Source organism: Microcaecilia unicolor, chromosome 14, assembly GCF_901765095.1.
Source record: "Microcaecilia unicolor chromosome 14, aMicUni1.1, whole genome shotgun sequence".
Lineage (NCBI taxonomy): Eukaryota > Metazoa > Chordata > Amphibia > Gymnophiona > Siphonopidae > Microcaecilia > Microcaecilia unicolor.
This window is the reverse complement of record NC_044044.1, coordinates 1,335,595-1,362,433: the sequence shown is the minus strand read 5'-3', so window position 1 is coordinate 1,362,433 and position 26,839 is coordinate 1,335,595. Positions and strand designations below refer to the sequence as shown.

At 47.9% G+C, this 26,839-nt stretch overlaps 1 protein-coding gene across 1 annotated transcript in view; it reads left to right on the top strand.

Annotated features, from left to right (window-relative positions):
- The window catches only part of LOC115457900, an 84,267-nt gene extending 58,945 nt beyond the window's left edge, over window positions 1-25,322 (top strand). The window contains exons 5-6 of the mRNA XM_030187582.1: window positions 24,486-24,722; window positions 24,864-25,322. Coding sequence (XP_030043442.1) covers window positions 24,486-24,722; window positions 24,864-25,024 — 398 coding nt within the window. The 3' untranslated portion in view covers window positions 25,025-25,322. The remainder of the gene's footprint in view (window positions 1-24,485; window positions 24,723-24,863) is intronic.
- The last annotated feature ends 1,517 nt before the right edge of the window (window positions 25,323-26,839 follow it).

Here is a 26,839-nt window from a genome sequence, read left to right as displayed (position 1 = left end):
GTAGGTTAGGACGACTGTTGTAGTTGGTGATTCGATTATTAGGCATGTAGATAGCTGGGTGGCTGGTGGATGTGAGGATTGCCTGGTCCCTTGCCTGCCTGGTGTAGTCACTACTCTCCATTGCCTCAGTTACAAAATTAGATTGTGAGCCCTCAAGGGACAGAGAAGTGTAACTCACCTTGAGCTACTACTGAAAAAAGTGTGAGCAAATTCAAATAAATAAATACTTGAAAAAGGTGATGTCTGAATCAGTAAAGCTAGAGGTGCTAGAAAAATAGTAAAAAGGATAGGTCCAAGTAGTGAGCCTTGCAGAACCCACATGAAAGTATATTTCTTTGAGTGTTTTTAACCATTGTACTTGAAATGATCTAAGTACATAAGTATTGCCATATTGGGACAGACCGAAGGTCCATCAAGCCCTATATCCTGTTTCAAATAGTGGCCAATCCAGGTCACAAATACCTGGCAAGAGCCTGAAAAAGTTCAATACATTTTATGCTGCTTATCCCAGAAATAGCAGTGGATTTTCCCCAAGTCAATGTAATAATGGTACATGGACTTTTCCTTTAGGAAGCCGTCCAGACCTTTTTTAAACCTTGCTAAGCTAACCGCCTTTACCACATTCTCTGGCAGTGAATTCCAGAGTTTAATTACACATTGAGTGAAGAAATATTTTCTCCGATTCGTATAAAATTTACTGCTTTGTAACTTCATCACATGCCCCCTAGTCCTAGTATTTTTGGAAAGAGTAAAACAAACGATTCACGTCTACCCGTTCCACTCCACTCATTATTTTATAGCCCTCTATCATATCTCCCCTCAGCTGTCTTTTCTCCAAGCTGAAGAGCCCTAGATGCTTCAGCCTTTCCTCATAGGGAAGTCGTCCAATCTCCTTTATCATTTTCGTCACCCTTCTCTGTACCTTTTCTAATTCCACTATATCTTTTTTGAGATGCGGTAACCAGAATTGTGACCAGAATTGAACACAATATTCGAGGTGCGGTCGCACCATGCAGCGATACAAAGGCATTATAATGGCCTCACTTTTGTTTTCCATTCCTTTACTAATAATACCTAACATTCTATTTGCTTTCTTAGCCGCCGCAGCACACTGAGCAGAGGGTTTGAACATATCACAACAACACCACCGAGATCCCTTTCTTGGTCGGTGACTCGTAACATGGAACCTTGCATTTCGTACCTATAGTTTGGTTTCCTCTTTCCCACATGCATCACTTTGCACTTGCTCTCATTAAACGTCATCTGCCATTTAGATGCCCAGTCTCCCAGTCTCGTAAGGTCCTCTTGTAATTTTTCACAGTCCTCTCGCGATTTAACAACTTTGAATAACTTTGTGTCGTCAGCAAATTTAATTACCTCACTAGTTACTCCCATCTTGAGATCATTTATAAATGTTAAAAAGCAGCGGTCCCATCACAGACCCCTGGTGAACCCCACTATCTACCCTTCTCCATTGAGAATACTGACCATTTAACCCTACTCTCTGCTTTCTATCTTTTAACCGGTTTTTAATCCACAATAGGACTCTACCTCCTATCCCATGACTCTAATTTCCTCTGGAGTCTTTCATGAAGTACTTTGTCAAATGCCTTCTGAAACTCCAGGTACACAGTATCGACTGGCTCACCTTTATCCACGTGTTTGTTCACCCCTTCAAAGAAATGTAGTAGATTGGTGAGACAAGATTTTTCTTCACTTTGTCTCATTAATCCATACTTAATGTATATGCTCTGTAATTTTGTTCTTTATAATAGTCTCTACCATTTTGCCATGCATTGACATCAGGCTCACCAGTCTGTAGTTTCCTGGATAACCTCTGGAACCCTTTTTAAAAATTGGCATTACATTGGTCACCGTCCAGTCTTCTGGTACCTTGCTTGATTTGAAAGATAAATTATATTTTACTAACAATAGTCTGCGTGTTCATTTTTCAATTCTATCAATACTCTGGGATGTATATAATCCAGTCCAAGTGATTTGCTACTCTTTAATTTGTCAAATTGCCCCATTACATCTTCCAGGTTTACAGATATTTGATTCAGTTTCTCTGACTCATCAGCATTAAATACCATTTCTGTCACTGGTATCTCTCCCACATCTTCCTTGGTGAAGACCGAAGCAAAGAATTCATTTAATCTCTCCGTTATGGCCTTGTCTTCCCTGAGTTCTCCTTTTACCCCTCAGTCATCTAGCAGTCCAGCTAATTCTTTTGCCAGCTTCTTGGAGTGGCCTAGTGGTTAGGGTGGTGGACTCTGGTCCTGGGGAACCGAGGAACTGAGTTCAATTCCCACTTCAGGCACAGCTCCTTGTGACTCTGGGCAAGTCACTTAACCCTCCATTGCCCCAGGTACAAATAAGTACCTGTATATGTAAGCCCGCATTGAGCCTGCCATGAGTGGGAAAGCGCGGGGTACAAATGTAACTAAAATAAATATACCTAAAAAAGTTTTACTATCCAGCTTATAATCGAAAGACAAAAACGCCTATATTGCGACCTAAATCGGGAGATAGGCGTTTATCTCCCAAAAACGAATAACGCGGTATAATCGAAAGCCGAACTTGGACGTTTTCAACTGCACTCCATCGCGGAAGCGTACAAAGTTGACGGGGGCGTGTCAGAGGCGTGGTGAAGGCGGGACTGGGGCGTGGTTATCACACGAACAGAGATGGGCGCCTTTCGCCGATAATGGAAAAAAAGTATGCGTTTGTAGCTAGAATTTAGGGCAGTTTTTCTGGACCCTGTTTTTTCACGAATAAGGCCCCAAAAAGTGCCCTAAATGACCAGATTACCACCAGAGGGAATCGGGGATGACCTCCCCTGACTCCCCCAGTGGTCACTAACCCCCTCCCACCACAAAAAATGATGTTTCACAACTTTGTATTTTCACCCTCAAATGTCATACCCACCTCCCTGGCAGCAGTATGCAGGTCCCTGGAGCAGTTGTTAGGGGGTGCAGTGGACCCAGGCCCATCCCCCCCTACCTGTTACAATTGTGCTGCTTAATGCTTAGTCGTCCAACCCCCCCCAAACCCACTGTACCCACATGTAGGTGCCCCCCTTCACCCCTTAGGGCTATAGTAATGGTGTAGACTTGTGGGCAGTGGGTTTTGAGGGGGATTTGGGGGGCTCAACACACAAGGGAAGGGTGCTATGCACCTGGGAGCTCTTTTACCTTTGTTTTTGTAAAAGTGCCCCCTAGGGTGCCCGGTTGGTGTCCTGGCATGTGAGGGGGACCAGTGCATTACGACTCCTGGCCCCTCCCACGAACAAATGCCTTGGATTTATTCGTTTTTGAGCTGGGCGCTTTCATTTTCCATTATCGCTGAAAAACAAAAACGCCCAGCTCACAAATTGTCAAATAAAACATGGACGTCTATTTTTTTCGAAAATACGGTTCGGTCCGCCCCTTCACGGACCCGTTCTCGGAGATAAACGTCCATGGAGATAGACGTTTTAGTTCAATTATGCCCCTCTATGTGTTTTTGCCTCCAACACAGTCTTCTTTTCAGAGTCTTTCTTTGCCTTCCTTATCAGCGCTTTGCATTTGACTTGATATTCCTTATTCTGTTTCTTATTATTTTCAGTCAGATCCTTCCATGTACTGAAGGATTTTCTTTTAGCTCTAATAGCTTCCTTCACCTCACTTTTTAACCGTGCTGGCTGTTACTTCGTCTTCTTTCCTCCTTTTTTAAGACATGGAATACGTTTGGCCTGGGCTTTGAGGATGGTATTTTTGAACAGCATCCACGCCTGATGTAAATTTTTGACCTTTGCAGCTGCAATCTCATTTTTGAAAGTTAAATGCTAACATATTGGATTTCCTTAGCAAGATACGGCCTCTTACTGAACACAGTTCTCCCAAGTGGGGCCTCACCAATGACTTGTAGAGGGGCATCAACAGCACTTCCTGGTTATACCCCTCTCCGTGCAGCCTAGCATCTTCTGGCCGTGGCCACTGCCTTGTCGCATTGTTTGTCAATTTTTTTTTTTGATCTTTTATTTTGCATTTTCAAAGTTATACAAGCCAGAGTTCAAACACTATAATTCTCCAAAATACATTAACTGATCAAATCGTTAACATTGCCAAATCTTAATCAATAGCAGTGATGTGTCTTCTGATATAATTCCCATACCCCCAACCCCCCCCTTCCCATCTCCCCTATTTCACTCTTCTGCAAATTATATGGCATTAGGATTTTACAGTGGAAGCCATCCAGGCTGTATAAGGTTCCCAGATCTTTTGATGCTGAGTCAAACGCCCTTTTCTTAAGGCAGTAAGTTTGGACATCAATTGAATGTACTCCAGTTTTCCCAATACCACTGAGATGTCCGGCAGGCTCGGTTATTTCCAAGCCGCTGCAAGTACTAATTTGCCTGCCACAAACATCTGGGTGGCAAATTGATTTCTCCGAGGACAAGCAGGCTGCTTGTTCTCACGACTGGGTGACGTCCGCGGCAGCCCCCACCAACCGGAAGAAGCTTCGCGGGCTGTCCGCACGCAGGGCACGCCCACCGCGCATGCGCGGCCGTCTTCCCGCCCGTGCATGACCGTTCCCGCCAGTCTTTTCTTTTCCGCGCCTGGAGAGAGACGTGTTCACCTATCTCTCTTCCTCAGCCCCGGAAAACCGTCGCGTTGTTCGCGAACCTTCGTTTTATTTTGTTCCGCGTTCTTAAGATTTTCTTTTTCTGTAAAAAAAAAAAAAAAAAAAAAAAAGAGAACGCGCTGTATTTTCCCTCGTTTTCTAGCGGGAGCGTCGCGTTGCGGCCTTGTGGCAGCGCGGTCGAGTTGTTTTTCGAGGTGTGATTTTACCGCCACCATCGACGACCTTAATTTCGCCGACGCGTTTTTTCCGTCGATGTCCTCGAAGGTCCCGAGTGGATTTAAGAAGTGTGGTCGGTGCGGCCGGCCTATCTCGCAGACCAACACTCACGCTTGGTGCCTCCAGTGCCTCGGGCCGGAGCACGATACCAAGTCGTGTACTTTGTGTCTTGGTCTCCGGAAACGGACTCAAGTTGCGAGGCAAGTTCTTCAGGACCGTCTTTTTGGAACTTGCGCCGGCCCCTCGACGGCATCGGTATCGACGGCCAGTTCTTCGGTACCGGTATCGATGTCCGCGAAATCGGCACCGATGGCATCGACCCCAGGAGCACAGGTCCCGTCGGCCCGCCGGTCCTCTGGTGACGGTAGGGGTGAGAGGCCGCGTGGGCAATCGGCCCCGGTCACTCCCTCTGCCCATGGCCCTCGGGACCGAACCCTGTCTGACCCGGTCCCTCGAGACCGAGGGGGATCGACCTCCTCCTCCTCCATGCCGCCTAGCGCCGATGACGGGCATCGCAAGAAAACAAAGAAGCACCGTCATCGGTCGCCATCGATACATTCGGCCCCCGGCGCCGGAGAGGAGTCGACGCCGAGTAAGCGTCGAGAGGAGAGGTCCCCCTCGGTAGTGGAGGTACCGACGCGTCAGGGTCCCAGCACTTCGGTGCAGTCTCCTGGACCCGAGCAGCTTCCGGCACCGACGCCTCTACCGGGCCCCCCCCCCCCCCGTCTTTCCCGGCAGCGGGCCTGGACGAGTGCCTCCGAGCCATCCTTCCGGGGATTCTGGAAGGGCTGATGCGCCAGACTGTGCCGGCGCCGGGGGTGCTTGTGCCTTCGGCGCCGTTGACTGTGGCGCCGGCGAGCTCTAGCCCGGTGCCGAGGCCTTCGACGCCGACACCGCTTGCGGCGCCGGTCTCGACCGCCACGCAGGTGGAGTCCCCGTCGACGTCGATGGAGGGAGCTTCGTCCCCGCCGGCGCGGGAGTCCACCGCTCGACGACACCGAGGCCTCGGTGCCTCGACGTCGAGCCAGGCCCGGTTGAGGACTCAGCTGCATGAGCTTATGTCCGGCACCGAGGAAGAGGCCTCGTGGGGGGAGGAGGAGGACCCCAGATATTTCTCCTCAGAGGAGTCTGTGGGCCTTCCCTCCGACCCCACGCCTTCACCAGAGAGAAAGCTCTCGCCTCCTGAGAGCCTCTCCTTTGCCTCCTTTGTCAGGGATATGTCTATATGCATTCCCTTCCCCGTGGTCTCTGTGAATGAGCCAAGGGCTGAGATGCTCGAGGTCTTCGATTATCCATCACCACCTAGAGAGTCCTCCACGGTACCGTTGCACAATGTCCTCAAAGAGACACTGCTTCGGAACTGGATGAGACCATTATCTAATCCCATCATCCCCAAGAAAGCAGAGTCCCAGTACAGAATCCACTCGGACCCAAAGTTAATGCGGCCCCAATTGCCTCATGACTCGGCGGTCGTGGATTCTGCTCTCAAGAGGGCACGGAGTTCGAGGGATACCGCCTCGGCGCCCCCAGGGCGGGAGTCTCGCACTCTGGACTCTTTTGGGAGGAAGGCCTACCAATCTTCCATGCTCGTGACCCGCATCCAGTCTTACCAGCTCTACACGAGCATCCACATGCGGAACAATGTGAAGCAACTGGCGGACCTGGTTGACAAGCTCCCGCCGGAGCAGTCCAGGCCTTTTCAGGAGGTGGTCAGGCAGCTGAAGGCGTGCAGAAAATTCCTGTCCAGGGGTATATATGACACCTGTGACGTAGCATCTCGTGCCGCGGCCCAAGGTATAGTGATGCGCAGGCTCTCATGGCTGCGTGCCTCTGACCTGGACAACCGCACCCAGCAGAGAATGGCTGACGTCCCTTGCCGGGGGGATAATATTTTTGGTGAGAAGGTCGAGCAGCTGGTGGACCAACTGCATCAGCAGGAAACCGCCCTCGACAAGCTCTCCCACCGGGCGCCTTCAGCATCCACCTCAGCAGGTGGATGTTTTTCCCGTGCCCGGCAGGCTGCACCCTATGCTTTTACCAAGCGTAGGTATACCCAGCCGGCCCGAAGGCCTCGTCAGGCACAGGGACAGCCCCAGCGCACTCGTTCTCGTCAACAGCGTGCGCCTAAGCAGCCCCCTGCGCCTCCACAGCAAAAGCCGGGGATGGGTTTTTGACTGGATCCATGGGAACATAGCCGCCCTCAAAGTGTCCGTACTGGACGATCTACCGGCCGGAGGGAGGTTGAAATTTTTTCACCAAAGGTGGCCTCTCATAACCTCCGACCAGTAGGTTCTCCAAATAGTGCGGTGCGGATACGCCCTGAATTTGGCCTCCCTGCCACCAAATTGTCCTCCGGGAGCTCAATCCTTCAGCTCCCACCACAAGCAGGTACTTGCAGAGGAACTCTCCGTCCTTCTCAGCGCCAATGCAGTCGAGCCCGTACCACCCGGGCAGGAAGGGCAGGGATTCTATTCCAGGTACTTCCTTGTGGAAAAGAAAACAGGGGGGATGCGTCCCATCCTAGACCTGAGAGGCCTGAACAAATTCCTGGTCAAAGAAAAGTTCAGGATGCTTTCCTTGGGCACCCTTCTGCCAATGATTCAGAAAAACGATTGGCTATGTTCCCTGGATTTAAAGGACGCTTACACTCACATCCCTATACTGCCAGCTCACAGACAGTATCTCAGATTCCGCCTGGGCACACGGCATTTTCAGTATTGTGTGCTGCCCTTTGGGCTCGCCTCTGCCCCACGGGTGTTTACAAAGTGCCTCGTGGTGGTAGCGGCGTATCTACGCAAGCTGGGAGTGCACGTGTTCCCATATCTCGACGATTGGCTGGTCAAGAACACCTCGGAGGCAGGAGCCCTCCGGTCCATGCAGTGCACTATTCAACTCCTGGAGCTGCTGGGGTTTGTAATAAATTACCCAAAGTCCCATCTCCAGCCAACACAGTCTCTGGAATTCATAGGAGCTCTGCTGAATACCCAGACGGCTCAGGCCTTCCTTCCCGAAGCGAGGGCCAACAACCTCCTGTCCCTCGCTTCGCAGACCAGAGCGTCTAGGCAGGTCACAGCTCGGCAGATGTTGAGACTTCTGGGTCATATGGCCTCCACAGTCCATGTGACTCCCATGGCTCGTCTTCACATGAGATCTGCTCAATGGACCCTAGCTTCCCAGTGGTTCCAAGCCACCGGGAATCTAGAAGATGTCATCCGCCTCTCCACCAGTTGCCGCACTTCACTGCTCTGGTGGACCATTCGGACCAATTTGACCCTGGGACGTCCATTCCAAATTCCACAGCCCACGAAAGTGCTGACGACGGATGCATCTCGCCTGGGGTGGGGAGCTCACGTCGATGGGCTTCACACCCAGGGTCTGTGGTCCCTCCAGGAACAGGATCTGCAGATCAACCTCCTGGAGCTCCGAGCGATCTGGAACGCACTGAAGGCTTTCAGAGATCGGCTGTCCTGCCAAATTATCCAAATTCGGACAGACAATCAGGTTGCAATGTATTACACCAACAAGCAGGGGGGCACCGGATCTCGCCCCTTGTGTCAGGAAGCCGTCGGGATGTGGCGTTGGGCTTGCCAGTTCGGCATACTCCTCCAAGCCACATACCTGGCAGGTGTAAACAACAGTCTGGCCGACAGACTGAGCAGAGTCATGCAACCGCACGAGTGGTCGCTTCATTCCAGAGTGGTACGCAAGATCTTCCGAGAGTGGGGCACCCCCTCGGTGGACCTTTTCGCCTCTCAGACCAACCACAAGCTGCCTCTGTTCTGTTCCAGACTTCAGGCACACGGCAGGCTAGCGTCGGATGCCTTTCTCCTTCATTGGGGGATCGGCCTCCTGTATGCTATCCTCCCATACCTTTGGTGGGGAAGACCTTACTGAAGCTCAAGCAAGACCACGGCACCATGATTCTGATAGCGCCCTTTTGGCCCCGTCAGATCTGGTTCCCTCTTCTTCTGGAGTTGTCCTCAGAAGAACCGTGGAGATTGGAGTGTTTTCCGACTCTCATTTCGCAGAACGACGGGGCGTTGCTGCATCCCAACCTTCAATCTCTGGCTCTCACGGCCTGGATGTTGAGGGCGTAGACTTCGCTGCGTTGGGTCTGTCTGAGGGTGTCTCCCGTGTCTTGCTTGCCTCTAGGAAGGATTCCACTAAACAGAGTTACCTTTTCAAGTGGAGGAGGTTTGTCGTTTGGTGTGAGAGCAAGGCCCTAGAACCTCGTTCTTGTCCTGCACAGAACCTGCTTGAATACCTTCTGCACTTATCAGAGTCTGGCCTCAAGACCAACTCAGTAAGGAATCACCTTAGTGCGATTAGTGCTTACCATTATCGTGTGGAAGGTAAAGCCATCTCTGGAGAGCCTTTAGTCGTTCGATTCATGAGAGGCTTGCTTCTGTCAAAGCCCCCTATCAAGCCTCCTGCAGTGTCATGGGATCTCAACTAGAGAGCTGCACGGCTTCCGTCCCCGCGGGAATCCCGCGGAACCCGCGGGATTCCCGCGGGGACGGAGGCAGTTCCTGCGGGGTTCCCGCGGGGATGGAAGCAGTTCTGCGGGGTTCCCGCGGGGACGGAGGCAGTTCCTGCGGGGTTCCCGCGGGGATGGAACCAGTTCTGTGGGAAGTGTAAGCTGCACCTGCACCAGCCTCTCATCTACCGAATACCAATTTATTTGAGTGCTGTCTCTTCCTCCTCTTCTTCCTTGCTTTAACAGCATAAATGTGGAAAGTCTTCCATTAAGGAGGTGGTAGAGTCACAAATGATGACGGAATTCAAAAAGGCGTGCTAACCTTAAATGGCTGCATGTGTGTGGATATGTCAAGTGACACTTAGATGGCGACTCTGGCTGTGATGAACTAGAGCTGATACCTGGCAGACTTGTATGGTCTGTGTCTTATACATGGCAATCTGGTGTAGGATGGGCTGGAAAGGGCTTAGACAGCAACTTCAGTGGCTGGAACATGAGGACAGTGCTGGACAGACTTTTATGGTCTGTGTCCCACAAATGAGAACATGAATAGGCTGGAGTGGGCTTCAATGGCAACTCCAGCAGTTGGAACATAAGGATGGGGCCAGATAGACTCCTGTGGTCTTTGTTCCAGAAACACGAAAGAAAGACCATAATCAAGTATATAATATCACACTCGTTGATTTAATGATGAATTGATCATGAGTGTGACTATTGGGCAGAGTGGATGGACCGTTCAGGTCTATTTGCTGTCACTTACTATGTTACTGTTAATCCTCTTTGCTCCCAGGCTGGTGCACAGACCTCAGCTCTGACACAGGCACGAGAATCAGATGTCACCTGACCTACTGGCGCGTGCATGTGGCGTGAATGGACTCATCCTCAGCACACACTGCCAGTGAATCAGAGACAAATCTTACATGTGCGCACCAGAGTGTTCCAAGTTCCAACTTCTATTCCTTCCTTGCCTACAGTGCTGTGGCTCAAATCCAGAAAGGGAGCTGACTGGAACTTTCTTTTATGTACTATTAAATTCTTATGGGGATGGGTGGGGATGGGTTAAATTCTTGCGGGGACGGGTGGGGATGGTTTTAATTTTTGCGGGGATGGGTGGGGACGGGTAAGATTCCAGCGGGGATGGGTGGGGACGGGTAAGATTCCAGCAGGGACGGGCGGGGATGGGTAGGATTTCTGTCCCCGTGCAACTCTCTAATCTCAACGTCGTCCTCACCCAGCTGATGAAACCTCCTTTTGAGCCACTGAATACCTGCCATCTGAAGTACTTGACCTGGAAGGTCATTTTCTTGGTGGCAGTTACTTCAGCTCGTAGGGTCAGTGAGCTTCAAGCCCTGGTAGCTCATGCTCCATATACCAAATTTCATCACAACAGAGTAGTGCTTCGCACCCACCCAAAGTTCCTGCCGAAGGTGGTGTCGGAGTTCCATCTTAACCAGTCAATTGTCTTGCCAACATTCTTTCCCAGGCCGCATACCCGCCCTGCTGAACGTCAGTTGCACACATTGGACTGCAAGAGAGCATTGGCCTTCTACTTGGAGCGGACACAGCCCCACAGACAGTCCGCCCAATTGTTTGTTTCTTTCGACCCTAACAGGCTAGGGGTCGCTGTCGGGAAACGCACCATCTCCAATTGGCTAGCAGATTGCATTTCCTTCACTTACGCCCAGGCTGGGCTGGCTCTTGAGGGTCATGTCACGGCTCATAGTGTTAGAGCCATGGCAGCGTCAGTGGCCCACTTGAAGTCAGCCACTATTGAAGAGATTTGCAAGGCTGCGACGTGGTCATCTGTCCACACATTCACATCACATTACTGCCTCCAGCAGGATACCCGACGCGACAGTCGGTTCGGGCAGTCGGTGCTGCAGAATCTGTTTGGGGTGTAAATCCAACTCCACCCTCCAGGACCCGCATTTATTCTGGTCAGGCTGCACTCTCAGTTAGTTGTTCTTCGTAGGTCAATTTTCTGTTGTATCCTCGCCGTTGCGAGGTTCAATTGACCTGGGTTCTTGTTTTGAGTGAGCCTGAGAGCTAGGGATACCCCAGTCGTGAGAACAAGCAGCCTGCTTGTCCTCTGAGAAAGTGAATGATACATACCTGTAGCAGGTGTTCTTCGAGGACAGCAGGCTGATTGTTCTCACCTACCCTCCCTCCTCCCCTTTGGAGTTGCGTTTCATAGTTTTTGCTTGTCATTCAACTGGCGGGAACGGTCACGCATGGGCGGGAAGACGGCCGCGCATGCGCGGTGGGCGTGCCCTGCGTGCGGACCGCCCGCGAAGCTTCTTCCGGTTGGTGGGGGCTGCCGCGGACGTCACCCAGTCGTGAGAACAATCAGCCTGCTGTCCTCAGAGAACACCTGCTACAGGTATGTATCATTCACTGTATATGCCCTGGTATATTGGGTGTAATAGGCAATATTCCATTTTCAGTTGATAACGTAAAGTAGTCACTGAGCAAATAAAATCTATAATGCTTGCCCAGTATCTGCACATGTATACAGGACCACCAGATGTGATACATATCACCCTCCTCTCCACAGTCCCTCCAGCATTCTGCTGAGCTTAGTCGAAACATTTTAGCCAGACGGCTAGGGGTGTAGTACCAGCTATATAAAATCTTGTGTCCATTCTCTACCATAGTGCTGGATACCGACACCCGCAGCAAAGATTTAAAAGCCCTTGCCCATTGTGAGGGGTTATGGGTTATTCCCATAGCTAGGTCCCATTTTTATGTATAATATTCTACTGGGTACTCTCGTGCTAGTAGAGCCTTGTATATTCTAGTAATGCACCCTCGTCCTCCTCCTCCCGTCATCCCCCTTTCCAACTGTGTTTCAATTAGCTCAAGTTCCTCTCCCGCTTTTCGCTTAATAAGAGTTTGCACCCTGAAATAGTGAAAAGCCTGAAGCGGGGAGAGCCCATGTTCCTGACACAATTCCTGATACGTAGGGATCCTATCCTCTTTACACATTTGTCCCAGTTCATACAACCCCATTTCTTCCCAGTCTTTATATACCCTGCCAGATTCTTCAGAGCCGAACTGAGGAGCAAATCTAAGGTAAGTATGTTGAAAGTAAGTGCGCTCTGGGAAGAATTGTTCCCTTATCTTAATCCATACTGCTAATGGCCATTGTAGAAGATAGGGCTTCTCTGGCTTAGCTCCTTAAGTGTCTGTTTGGGCAGCCATGGGATCGCCCTAAGTGGGTATGGTTCCAGCCAATGTTGTTCAATGCCAACCCATATCTTCTCTATGTTCTGGGACCAAGTTGCTAAAAGTTTGATGTGTGCCGCACAGTAATAATCGTACAAGGAAGGGACCCCCCATACCTCCTCTGTCTCAGGATTGGTACATTGTGTCTCGTTTTACCCCAGGTGGTCTTTTCCTCCAAATAAAGGAAAAGACTTTGCCTTGTAGGCCTCGAAAAAAGGCATCAGGTATGTCTATGGGTAGTGCCATGAACAAATATAACAATTTCGGAAGCATTATCATCTTAATAGCATTAATCCTGCCCACCCAGGATAGTGTCAGGCCTTCCCATCTTTCCATTTCCCGAAATAATTCACGTACCCTACCTGGAAAATTATACTCAAATAAATCCTCTATTCGGCGTGTTATATTTATCCCCAAGTACCTAATGTAATTAGTAGCCCATTTATAAGGGAATTGCCTTTTTAGTAAGGCTAGTGTGGAGCTAGGTATATTCACATCAAGTGCCTCGAATTTGTCAAAATTAATTTTAAAACCCGATATTGCCCCATAATTTTGTATCTCTTCTCCTACCACCGGGAGGGCTGTTTGAGGATCTTTTAGGGTGAGGAGAATGTCATCTGCGAAAAGGAGTATCTTGGTTTCAATGCCCTCTCCTCTAAGGCCCCTTATCTCTTGATTCGCTCGAATCTTGGCAGCCAATGGCTCCATCACTAGCGCAAACGCATTGTTTGTCATCTTGACATCCTCAGACACCATGACCCCAAGGCCTCTCTCCTGAGCTGTGCTTGTTGGCCATATTCTGAAGTGTTTGTAGTTTTCGCAATGTAGTACATAAGTATTGCCATACTGGGAAAGACCAAAGGTCCATCAAGCCCAGCATCCTGTTTCCAACAGTGGCCAATCCAGGTCACAAATACCTGACAAGATCCCAAAAATGTACAAAACATTTTATACTTCTTATCCCAGAAATAGTGGATTTTCCCCAGTCCATTTAATAACGGTCTATGGACTTTTCCTTTAGGAAGCCGTCCAAACCTTTTTTAAAACTCTGCTAAGCTAACCGCTTTTACCACATTCTCCGGAAACGAATTCCAGAATTTAATTACACATTGAGTGAAGAAAACGTTTTTCCGACTCGTTTTAAATTTACTACATTGTAGCTTCATCGCATGCCCCCTAGTCCTAGCATTTTTGGAAAGTGTGAACAAGATGCTTCACATCTACCCGCATAGACAGTATTGCAGTAATCAAGACAACAGCTAAAAAAGGAAAGGATTAATGCTTGGAGATTTGAGATATCAAAGAGATGTCAAATTGCTCTGAGTTGACGGAAAACCAAAAAGGTGACCTTAGTTAAATGCGAGACTTGTGGCAGAAAAGAGAGAAGAGTCAAGGATAATGCCTAAATATCGAAAACTGGGATACTGGAATGATTGACGTGCCAAAGAGAGTAACAGGGAACAGAGGGGGTAGAGGTGCTCTAGAGAACCAACATTCAACAGTTTTATTGATGTTAAGTACTAATTGATGGTCTCTAAGCCACCTGGCGACTGACTCGAGGCAAGTATGAAGCGGAGCAAGGGAAGGCGAGGATGGGGAGGTGTGGGATATAGTAGAAGAATGTCATCTGCGTAAAAATAGATTCCAAAAGATTGGGTGAGGGCAGAATAGGACTCAAAAAATATTAAAAAGAAGAGGTGAGAGGATTGAACCCTGGGGTACCTCATGATCCAATTCCCTTTGTTCAGAAGCAGTATTGGAGAGAATAACCTGGAAATAGCGGCAAGAAAGGAAAGAGTTGAACCAGGACAGCACCGTACTTGAAATTCCTAGAGAAGACAGATGAGCAAGTAGAAGAGAGTGGTTAACCAAGTCAAAAACTGCAGAGAGGTTTAAAGAAACGGCTAAGACAGTGTTATATTGATTGAAGTGGGAGTGGAGCTCACTGAGGGCAGTCATGACAGTTTCCGTACTGTAATGTGCCCTAAATCCTGATTGCCGAGGAAGATGTAAGCTGAGTGAACACAATTTTTTCAAGAACTTTGGACATATAGCAGAAGTTGGAGACCGAGCAATAGTGGTTAAGAACAGTAGGATCCAGGGTGGGATTTTTCAGAATGGGGCGGACTATGGACCACTTCCATAGACCAGGGACCTGGCCAGAGGATAAACTAAGGTTAATCAGGGATAACCAAATTGGCAGCAGACCCAACTGGTATTTTTTCACCAGGAGGATAGAAGAGGATCACACGGGCAATAAGTAGTCTTGATGAATGACATAGTTTTTTGCAGGGACAAAAGGGCTGGGGCATCAAAGGAAGACCAAGAGGAAGGACCAGCCTGAAAGTGTGGTGAGCTATACCAAGGGTTGGAGTGTCATTGTGAGGTGCTGGAGGACTGGGCAGGACTTATTCACTAAAGTATCTTATTGAGAAAAAATAAAGAGCTTCAGCTGAAGGAGGTTTGTGCACAATATTTGTTACTTGGGGTGTTGTAATCTGTTTGTAAATAGAAAAATATCTTTAGAGGGATTAGAGGATGGTAGAAGTTTCTTGGCAATGAATTCCCTTTTTTCCTTTAATGATAATTAAAATCTTGATGAAATTGATGGCATTTCTGGAGATTGGCAGGAGTCTTAGACTTTTTCGCTTCTAGGCTTGACAGTACTGATGCTTGAGAAGCCATAGAGTAGATGAGTACCAAACATTCCTTTTTAGATGAACAACATTGATGAAAGGTGTCACGGTTGTAGCCGTGCCCAATGTTTATACTCACCACTCTTCCCAGTGACCAGGCCCCGTGGCTGCTGTAGACTGCTTTTTCCCTGTTTCCCAGTCGTGTTCCAGAGATCATTCTAGTCCTATTCTGGTGTTCCAGCATTCTAGCCTTGCTCTGGTGTTCCTGCAGCCAAGCCTCATTCTTAGTTGTGACATCGTCAGTAAAGTCCTTTATAAAGCACCTTGGAACTTTCATGCCTTGCCTTTGCAATGGAGGTCTTCAGATGAGTTCTCATCTGTGTGTGTTTGTTGCACTTCCTCGCCTGCTTCTGCTTTGTCTCTGGTCTGTAATCTTGCTTCTGTTCTAGCCCTGCTTGCATAGGCGGTCAGTGACCCAACTGTTTGGGGAGGCTAAAGGGGGTGGGGTTAGGGTGGGGCCAGGGGCGGAGCTTATATCCATAATTGTCTGACAACACACAGAAAAAAAATAAGTAAAAATAAAATAGTCACAATTAATACCTTTTATTAAATTTAGATATTAGATACATATCATATGTCAAAGAATAAAGTGGTTGCTCAAAGCATATACTAACCACAATCGCTCAAGTGCAAAACACTATGCACAACTTTGTGCAAAAACAGAACCTTACTGTACCATAAATATTACACTGGGCAGACCCTAATACACCAGTATACCACCCAGATGGAAAATGCAGACCGTCAACAATATGAAACAAGGGATCATAATATCACAATTCTCATGTAGAGCCACAAAACACCCTTTTAGGGTTGATAGTGTTCACAATGAGCTCCTTTTATTAGCAACCATTTGTAGTAGTAGTAGATCCTTCTTCAAGAGGTAGTGTGTCATGATTTAGGCTCTACACCCTTTCTGATGTTTTGGTGCCACCTCAGTAAGGCCAACACACAATCTCTCCACTGCAAAACACTATACACAAACTTGTGCAAGAACACACTCATAACCTTAGCAAACCATAACAGCACTAATTCCAAGGATAGGACGAGCTACAACCTTATGCGTGGAAAGGCAGCACTGTAATTACACTGGGCTTTAAAACACTAGTACACAACCTAGTGAAACAAAACAAAAAGGGCTGCAAATACTACACACTAGCAGAATACTGCTCCTTGATCACACACGAAAAACACATGACACAACAGATATGAAGGCAAAATACTGAACTGGAAAATTACCTCAAGAAGTCAGACTCGGCATGTAGCAATACTAGAAAAATTGAAACTTGCAAAATATCACAGATGCACGTTTCTAAAAGCTGACATATTCCAATTAATAATTTCTGAATAAAAAATGTTTTCTACCTTTGCTGTCTGAGCATTTAGTTTTTCTATTAGCTTTGGTCCTAGTGTCCTTTTTTATGCAGTGTGTTCTTTCCAACTGATATTTTTTCACACACCATGTCCATCATCCTCCTCTGTCCTTATGCATCCTGTCTACTATCTGTAGCCCTGTCATTCCTCCAGTTTCGGCATTTCCGATCCAGCCCTTAAATTCAGCAATTTCCCCTCCATCCATATCCAGCATTTCTCCTCACTCCCCTCCCCACCATCCATGTGCATCTACTTCCTCTGTCTTCCCTCCCCTCCATCCATGTCTAGCATTTCTCCTCTCTCTCACTCCATCCATGTGCATCTCCTTCCTTTGTCTTTCCTTCCCTCCATCCTTGTCCAACATTTCTCCTCTCTTCCCTGCCCTCCACTCTATCCATGTCCAGCAAATTCTCCCCTCCCCTCCTTCCAAGTCCAGGAACTCCATTCTCCCCTGCCCTCTCCTCCATCCACCCATTTCCAGCAAATTTCCTCTCTCCCCTGCCCCCATTCATCCATCCATGTCCAGCAATTCTCCTCTCCTCTGCCCTCCCCTCCATCCATCCATCCATGTCCCGCAACTCTCCATTCTCCCCTGCCCTCTCCGCCATCCATCCATATCCAGCAAATTTCCTCTCTCCCCTGCCCCTTCCATCCATTCATGTCCAGCAATTCTCCTCTCCCCTGCCCCCATTCACCAATCCATGTCTAGCAATTTTCCTCTCCCCTGCCCTCCATCCATCCATGTCCAGCAACTCTCCATTCTCCCCTGCCCTCCATCCATCCATGTCCAGCAACTCTCCATTCTCCCCTGCCCTCCCCTTCATCTATACATATCCAGCAAATTTCCTCTCTCCCCTGTCCCCTCCATCCATCCATGTCCAGTTCTCCTCTCTCCCCTGCCCTCCCCTCCATCCATGTCCCGCAACTCTCCATTCTCCCCTGCCCTCTCCGCCATCCATCCATATCCAGCAAATTTCCTCTCTCCCCTGTCCCCTCCATCCATCCATGTCCAGTTCTCCTCTCTCCCCTGCCCTCCCCTCCATCCATGTCCCGCAACTCTCCATTCTCCCCTGCCCTCTCCGCCATCCATCCATATCCAGCAAATTTCCTCTCTCCCCTGCCCCTTCGATCCATTCATGTCCAGCAATTCTCCTCTCCCCTGCCCCCATTCACCAATCCATGTCTAGCAATTCTCCTCTCCCCTGCCCTCCATCCATCCATGTCCAGCAACTCTCCATTCTCCCCTGCCCTCCATCCATCCATGTCCAGCAACTCTCCATTCTCCCCTGCCCTCCCCTTCATCTATACATATCCAGCAAATTTCCTCTCTCCCCTGTCCCCTCCATCCATCCATGTCCAGTTCTCCTCTCTCCCCTGCCCTCCCCTCCATCCATGTCCAGGAACTCTCCATTCTCCCCTGCCCTCCCCTTCATCTATCCATATCCAACAAATTTCCTCTCTCCCCTGCCCCTTCCATCCATCCGTGTCCAGCAGTTCTCCTCTCTCCCCTGCCCTCCCCTCCATCCATGTCCAGGAACTCTCCGTTCTCCCCTGCCCTCTCCTCCATCCACCCATATACAGCAAATTTCCGCTCTCCCCTGCCCACTTTCATCCATCCATGTCCACCAACTCTCCATTCTCCCTTGCCCTCTACTCCATCCATCCATATTCAACAAATTTCCTCTCTCCCCTGCCCCATCCATCCATGTCCAGCAATTCTCCTCTCTCCCCTGTCCATCCATCCATGCCCAGCAACTCTCCATTCTCCCCTGCCCTCTCCTCCATCAGCATTTGCCCTCAAAATGTTCCGATCCAGCCCTTAATTTCAGCAATTTTCCCTCCATCCATATCCAGCATTTCTCCTCACTCCCTTCCCCATCATCCATGTTCATCTACTTCCTCTGTCTTCCCTCCCCTTCATCCATGTCTAGCACTTCTCCTCTCCCACTCCATCCATGTGCATCTCCTTCCTTTGTCTTTCCTTCCCTCCCTCCATCCTTGTCCAACATTTCTCCTCTCTTCCCTGCCCTCCACTCCATCCATGTCCAGCAAATTCTCCTCTCTCCCCTCCCCTCCTGCCATGTCCAGGAACTCTCCATTCTCCCCTGCCTTCTCCCCATCCACCCATATCTAGCAAATTTCCTCTGTCCCCTGCTCTCATTCATCCATCCATGTCCAGCAATTCTCCTCTCCTCTGCCCCCCCCCCCATCCATCCATCCATCCATCTATGTACAGCAGCTCTCCATTCTCCCCTGCCCTCTCCTCCATCCAGCAAATTTCCTGCCCCCATTCATCCATCCATGTCCAGCAATTCTCCTCTCCTCTCCCCTGCCCTCCATCCATCCATGTCCATCAACTCTCCATTCTCCCCTGCCCTCTCCTTCATCTATTCATATCCAGCAAATTTCCTCTCTCCCCTGCCCTCCCCTCCATCCATGTCCAGGAGCTCTCCATTCTCTCCAGCCCTCCCCTCCATCCATGTCCAGGAACTCTCCATTCTCTCCTGCCCTCTCCTCCATCCACCCATATCCAGCAAATTTCCTCTCTCCCCTGCCCCCATTCTTCCACCCATGTCCATCAACTCTCCATTCTCCCCTGCCCTCTCCTCCATCCATCCATATCTAGCAATTCTCCTCTCTCCCCTGCCCTCCATCCATCCATGTCCAGCAACTTTCCATTCTCCCCTGCCCTCTCCTCCAATCACATTTGCCCTCAAAGTGTTCCGATCCAGCCCTTAAATTCAAGAATTTGCCGTCCATCCATATCCAGCATTTCTCCTCACTCCCCTCCCCTCCATCCATGTGTATCTACTTCCTCTGTCTTCCCTCCCCTCCATCCATGTCTAGCATTTCCCCTGTCTCCCTTCCACTCCATCCATGTGCATCTCCTTCCTTTGTGTTTCCTTCTGTCCATCCTTGTCCAACATTTCTCCTCTCTTCCCTGCCCTCCACTCCATCCATGTCCAGCAATTCTCCTCTCTCCCCTCCCCTCTATCCATGTCCAGGAACTCTTCATTCTCCCCTGCCATCTCCTCCATCAACCCATATCCAGCAAATTTCCCCTCTCCCCTGCCCCCATTCATCCATCCATGTCCAGCAATTCTCATTTCCTCTGCCCTCCCCTCCATCCATCCATATCAGGCAACTCTCCATTCTCCCCTGCCCTCTCCTCCATCTAGCCATATCCAGCAAATTTCCTCTCTCCCCTGCCCCCTCCATCCATCCATGTCCAGTTCTTTCCTCTCCCCTGCCCCCATTCATCCATCCATGTCCACCAACTCTCCATTCTGTCCTGCCCTCTACTCCATCCATCCATGTCCAACAACTCTCCATCCATCCATATCCAGCAAATTTGCTTTCTCCCCTGTCCCCTCCATCCATCCATGTTCAGCAATTCTCCTCTCTCCCCTGCCCCCTCCATCCATCCATGTTCAGCAGTTCTCCTCTCTCCCCTGCCCTCCCCTCCATCCATCCATCCATGTCCAGCAACTCTCCATTCTCCCCTGCCCTCTCCTCCATCCATCTCCATCAAATTTCCTCTCTCCCCTACCCTGCAATTCTCCTCTCCATGTCCAGCGATCTGTTCTCTCCCCCTGCCCTCCCATGCCATACATGTCCAGCAATTCTCCCTGCCCTCCCTCAGCTCCCCGACAGTCCTCCTCTCCGTTCCTTCCTGCCCCCCCCCAAGCGTTTAACCCTTTTACTTTCCGTTGCAGCGACGTCAGTGAAGGAGAAGGCACTGCGGGCTCGCCTCCAGCTTCTCCCTTCCCTCTTCACACATTGTCCCGCCCTTGCAGAAACAGGAAATGCATCATCGCAGATGGTGGAACACTGAGGGAAGGAAGAAGCTGGAGGTGAGCCTGCAGTGCCTTCTCCTTCACTGATGTTGCTGCCACGGAAAGTAAAAGGGTTAAACACAATCACAGACACGTGGGGGGGCGGGGGGAGAGCAGCCAGGAAGGAGGGACCGTCGGAGAGCTGCCTGGCTGCTGCGCCAGCCCTGCATTTGGTGGTGGGGGGGGGGGGCAGCAGCCAGGGGAAGGTCACGGTAAGCCTCCCCAAGCCTCTTAAATGGGGCGCCTATTTCTGCTTGCCTTCAGCTTCAGTCCCTACCCTGCTTGTATTCTGTCCTGCCTGTTCCAGTCCTGCCTGTCTTCAGCTTCAGTTCCAGGCCTGCTTGTTCCAGTCCTGCCTGTTTTCAGCTTCAGTTCTAGTCCTTCAGCTTCAATCCTTGGTTGGGTGGTTCGCCTGCTGCTGCCGTTTGCCGGCAACAACCCAAGGGCTCACTATCCTTGAATCCATGACAAAAGTTTTTTTGAGCAACCCTGTTGAGGCCTTCTGTCAGGATAACATACCAAGATTCAGTCTGATCATTAAGTGATTTGGATGAAAAGTCCAAAAGGACATCAAAAAGAGATGGGGAGAGAGAGAACACATTAATCTGGGAAAGGGCTCTAGTCCAATAGCTAGTAGTAGAGAATGACACGGGGACAAAGTTTGTCCCCTGGCCCTTCCGTTCTGTCTCTGTCCCCACCCCGTCCCTGTGGGTTCTGTCTCCGTCCCCGCAGGTTCTATCCCAGCCCCGTCCCGTCTCCATGGGCTCTGTCCTCATCTGCAGGAGCCTCGAACAATTATAATTTTATATTTAAATCATTCTATTAAAGTATAAAAAGGAACAATATACTGTGCAACTATTGTGTATAAATTACAAATAGAAAACAATAATAACAGCGAGCAGCTATAATAACACTCCTTACCACCATCCTCTACCCTTCCAACCCCCAACAATAGCTGATTTCTACTACCCCAAGGAATCCTAATCCACCCTGTTAAAATGTCCAGGGCTACAAAATACAACCCGTTCTGTATGCCCTAGAGGGGAGAAATATGCCCTATGAAGCACTATTATGATTTTTAAATCTGTGGATGAATAAGAAGTCATCAACAATCTTGGGATTCAGTCTAGCTCTCTTGTCTTCCATAGTCCTTCCTGCAATAGAAGATGTCTTCTTAGAAGATGTGCTGGTAGCAGGAATGTACAGGTTCCCGCATGCAAATATTGCTAGTTGTGGCCAGCATGTTTGCTTGTTTTTCAAAAAAAAAAAAAATCAAAATATTGTTGTCTGCATCACTCAAACATAAATAAGAGTCCAGTTTATTTATTTATTTATTTTAGTTACATTTGTACCCCGCGCTTTCCCACTCATGGCAGGCTCAATGTGGCTTACATATACAGGTACTTATTTCATTAACAGGCTTCAAAGTTTGACCTTGTCCTCGTGGGCTCTGTCCCCATCCCGTCCCCGCAAGCTCTGTCTCTGTCCCCATCCCTGCGGTTACTGCGGGTCCCCGTCCCCGTGTCATTCTCTAGCTGGTAGATAACTAATGGTGTTGCGGGATGCAAAGGTACAGAAAGGTGAAAGAGGATGAGAGAGTGGTCAGAACAAGAGGGGGGGTTGAGAGAAAAGGTTGACAGGGATTCATGGGACTCTTGCAGAGTAAGCACTAGATCTAGTGAAAAGTCACATATCTAGTCGGGTACTCCTGGTGCTCCACTTGATTACAAAGTATGAATAGATCCTCTTCTCAATGAAAAACAGGTGATATAGTGCAAACAGTATCATTCTCCCAGATCTCACTCTGTTCCCAACATGGTCCCATATTTCGCTATGTCCAGTGTCTTCAGGAGAACAGAATGCTTGGCTAACTTGGGAAAGGATTTTCGTGGCCACTCCAGTTTGCAGATAAATGACTTTTCACTTGATTTGGAACTTTGAAATACTGAGTATTGAGCTATTTTGGACTATTTGAAGTAATCATCAAGATTTTTTTTTTAGGACATTCGTTTAGTCCATGAGGTAGGCAGGGTGGACAATCTGGTGTGATGATGGCTTGATTTAGAGTAGAATATAACATCATTGAAAATTGCTCTCAATATGTGAGCAACAATCACAATTATTATATATAAAAATATTTTATAGTGAATAAATGTGAATTTAAGGATTGTTATTAGGTTTCTTTGTAAAGAGGTGAGATCTTTAGAAACCAAATAGATTATTATGCTCTGACATATTTTTAGTGTTACATTTTAACTGCCAAACCTTTGACCATTCTAATTTTTGAAGATCTCTTCTCATGGTTTCTACTCCCTCCAGGGTATCCACTCTATTGGCTATCTTCGTGTCATCTGCAAAAAGACGGACTTTTCCTTCTAACCTTTCAGTAATGTCTCTCACAAATATATTAAACAGAATCGGCCCCAGTACCAACCCCTGAGGCTCTCCACTACTCACCTTCTTTTTCTCAGAGTGAATTCCATTTACTACCGCCATCCTCTGTCACTTGTCGGTCAACCAGGTTTTCAGTCCAGTTCACCACTTTGAGACCTAAGATTAGCTCTCTCAGCTTATTCACGATTCTTCTGTGAGGAACCATATCAAAGGCTTTTCTGAAATCCAAGTATCCATTTCTTTGGTCACCCAGTCAAAGAAATCAATCAGATTCGTTTGGCAGGATTTTCCTTTGGCAAAGCTATGTTGCATCATATTCTGCAACTCATTGGATTCTAGAAAGTTAACTATCTTTTCTTTCATCAATGACTCCATTATTTTTCCTACCAGCCTGTAGTTTCTCACTTCTTCCCTGTCTCCACTTTTGTGAAGAGAGACCACATCCACTTGTCTCCAATCCCGCGGAACCTCTCCTATCTCTAAAGATTTATTAAATAAATCTTTTAAGAGGTCCCGCCAGGATTTCTCTAAGCTCCCTCAGTATTCCGGATGTATCCCATTCGGCCCCACAGCTTTGTCCACTTTCAGATTTTCAAGTTATTTATAAACGCTTTCTTCCATGAATGGGGCAGTATTTACGCCATTCCCAGATCTACCTTCAGCAGCCGACCGCAGTTCCTTCTCCAAGGTTTTCTTCTGTGAACACCAAAGAGAAGTATTTGTTTATCACTTTCACTTTATCCTCGTCACATTCCACATAGCTATTCTCAGCATCTTTCAGTCTTCCAACTCCATTTCTAACTTTTCTCAGTTCCCTAATATATCTGACAAAGGTCTTGTCACCTCTCTTCACTTCACTCAAGTCCACACTTAGGAATCCAAGACCACAATATAGGGGTAAATTACCAAATAACAAGGCAATAGTACCCGTGTCACGGCTTTGCCGTGCCTCTTCTTTCCGCAGCACACCTGCTGACCCACAGCTGGGAGTCGGGTGTCGCGTCACACCCTGGGCCATTCCCCCACTCCTACTGTGTCTCATCTTGCCTGTCTCACTCATGGGGTGCTGGGATCGGGTGCTGCAGCTCATTCCGGGGTCTGCTGTGGGTCTGGTGGACTGCTCACCTACCGGTACTGGTCTTCCAAGGCATTTTTTTTACAAGTGCGCTGAAAAATGATTCTGCGCGCACCCAAAACACATGTCTAAACTACCACAGGCCATTTTTCGGTGCGCCTTTGTAAAAGGGCCCCTAAACTGTTCGTGTCTCCCAGTAGGCACACGATTCCATGTCTCTGATGGCTTCCTGATTATAGCTATGAACACACATTTCCTTTGCAACCAAGAAAATTCCAAGACTTTATTGACGACGTCATCTGCCCAGTCTCCTCCCTTCACACGGCATACTATGACTTCCACATGCACAGAGAGATATAGATCAGAGCTGAGAGAGGAGTATTCTTTCATGCATTTCACTTCTCGGTGTTAGATTCGTTGACTCTGCATGGGCTTGCAGGCAATATATAAGAAATTTAATTTTAAAAAATTAGCAACAGTTTGCTCACAATTGTTTTATTCCCCTGTACACTGGAAACAACTTGTTCATTTTTTGTATAGTTTTTCAAGCTATTCTTTCTGTTGCACAGGTGGCTTTGCTATTATAGGGATGGCAGTATTCACTCACTATATCCCAGCGTTCGTAAATGATGTACAGCTAGGCTTTACATTACAACAACTACTACAGCCTAAACAACTACTACAGCCTAAACGTTTAGAAGACTCCTGGTATGGACACGTTGATCTATCACCTGAGCCGATCCCACACTCCTATTCCTGGGCTTTCTATATGTCTTGGATCACTATTCCAGCACTGTGTACTGCAGGTGAGAAGCAATTCACAGGCTTTATTGCCCTTTTTTTCCTTTATGCAATTTTTTAATAAAAAAGGATGCCATCCAGGTAGATATATTTCTGTGTGTTTTTCTTCATATCAGTGTGGTAACTCTCTGTTCACTCTCCCCCAGGTATGATTGAACTGCTTGCATACATAAGTGAGAAGAAACTAGGATCAAGTGCCAAGCTCTCTGCTGAACTTCTAGAGCACAGCACTTCCATCCCAAAAGGAGTGTCTCCTAGTGCTCCGCACCCTAGACTTGCTCAAAGTGAATTTTCAGGCTTGCTGTAGTAATGACCCTCAAAGTTCTAGCGCTGCATAACTCCAGTATATTACATTACTCCCACTTGCCAACAATCTGTTATAATGCTTCCATGACAACAAAACTGAGGATCAAAAATAGGATGGTTTTCCACAGTCTCATGTGGAAACTTGGGGGGGGGGGGGCGTTAAAAGGCAAGGCTTATCAAATTATGGGCCCTGTTTACTAGGCCGCGCTAACATTTTTAGCACATGCTAAAAATTAGGCCCTATGTGACAAATAGGGCCTAATCTAATCTAATTTTTCATTGATCACAAAGCCATTTTTAAAAAATGATTTGCAAATTAAACATTTTTCTTTTTTTTGAAAATTAGGGGTCCTTTTACTAAGGTGCACTGAAAAATGGGCTGTGCTAGTGTAGGGGCGGGTTGTGGCTACATGTAGATTCATTTTTCAGCGCGCCTGTAAAAAATGCCTTCTTAAAATTTTTGCCGAAAATGGATCTGCGGCAAAATCAAAATTGGCACGCGTCCATTTTGGGTTTGAGACCTTACCGCCAGCCATTGACTTAGCGGTAAGGTCTCACGCGTTAACCAGGCGGTAATGACCTGCACACGTAGAAAGCCACTTGATGCGCGTCCGCTACATACGTCAGAAAATAAAAAAATATTTTTGGGATGCACATAGCGGACACACATCAAAAATGAAATTACCGCAAGGGCCACGTGGTAGATGGGCGATAACTCCAAATTGGTGCACGTTGGGCGTTAGTAAAAGATCCCCTCATTCAGATATTTTCTTGAAGCTACTAGCTACCTTCTCCAATACCAAAGATGTTTTTTTTTTCTTAAAGTAAGATTTCAATACAATTAACTTACCTGTTTTGTGGTCAGTGTTTTTCCTGATGTGGCTTGTGCCACCTGATTGAGAATGAAATAGTTTCCTGAGTTACATTCAAAAGTTCTTGTATCGGGGGGGGGGGGGGGGGTACTTTTTTTTTTTTTAAAGGTTTCCATGAAAGTGTTTAGTAACTTGGCAGGGGAAACAACATATTTTTTACAATTGGAGCAGTTTCTGTTTGATAAAGTTCCTTAAACAGTTTCTTTGGGATATTGTTGGGGGAGTGTAGTAGAAATGGTTCATAAGGTATACTTAATAATTCACATATGGTGATGTAGAGGGGCATTTTCGATATGACATCTAAATCCGACTTTGGACATTTTGCTGAAAACATCCAAAAATCAAGTAGGGAAAATGACCTTTTTCAAACCAGAAAAATGTCTAATTTTTTTTCTTTGAAAATGACCATTTCCTAGATGATGTTGTGTTTAGTACATCTATCGTTTTGGATCATTTTCCAAACAAAAAAAAAACCCCGTCCAAGTGAAAAACGCACAAAATCAAGCCATTGAGTCGTAGGAGGAGCCAGCTGTCTTAGTAGACTGGCCACACAGGCATCCTAGCACTGCAGTGGGGCACCCTAGGGGGCACTGCAGTGGACTTCACATAAAAGGTCCTAGGTATACATCTCACCGTTACTACTACTACTACCCCTTATACTGTATGGTGAGCCCTTCAAAACCTACAAAAAACCTTCTGTACCCAACTATACACCACTACAATAGCCCTAATGGCTGCAGGTGTCATACATATGTGGGTACAGTAGGTTTTGTGGGGGCTGACACTTTCCACCACAAGTGTAATAATTAGAGTGGATTATGGCCTTGGGTCACCTTCTCTACAGTGCACTGCACTGACCACTAGGCAATTCCAGGAACCTTCTTGCTGCTCTAATAGGACTGGCCATAACATCTGGAGCTGTCATAGAGGTTGGTATGTACTGT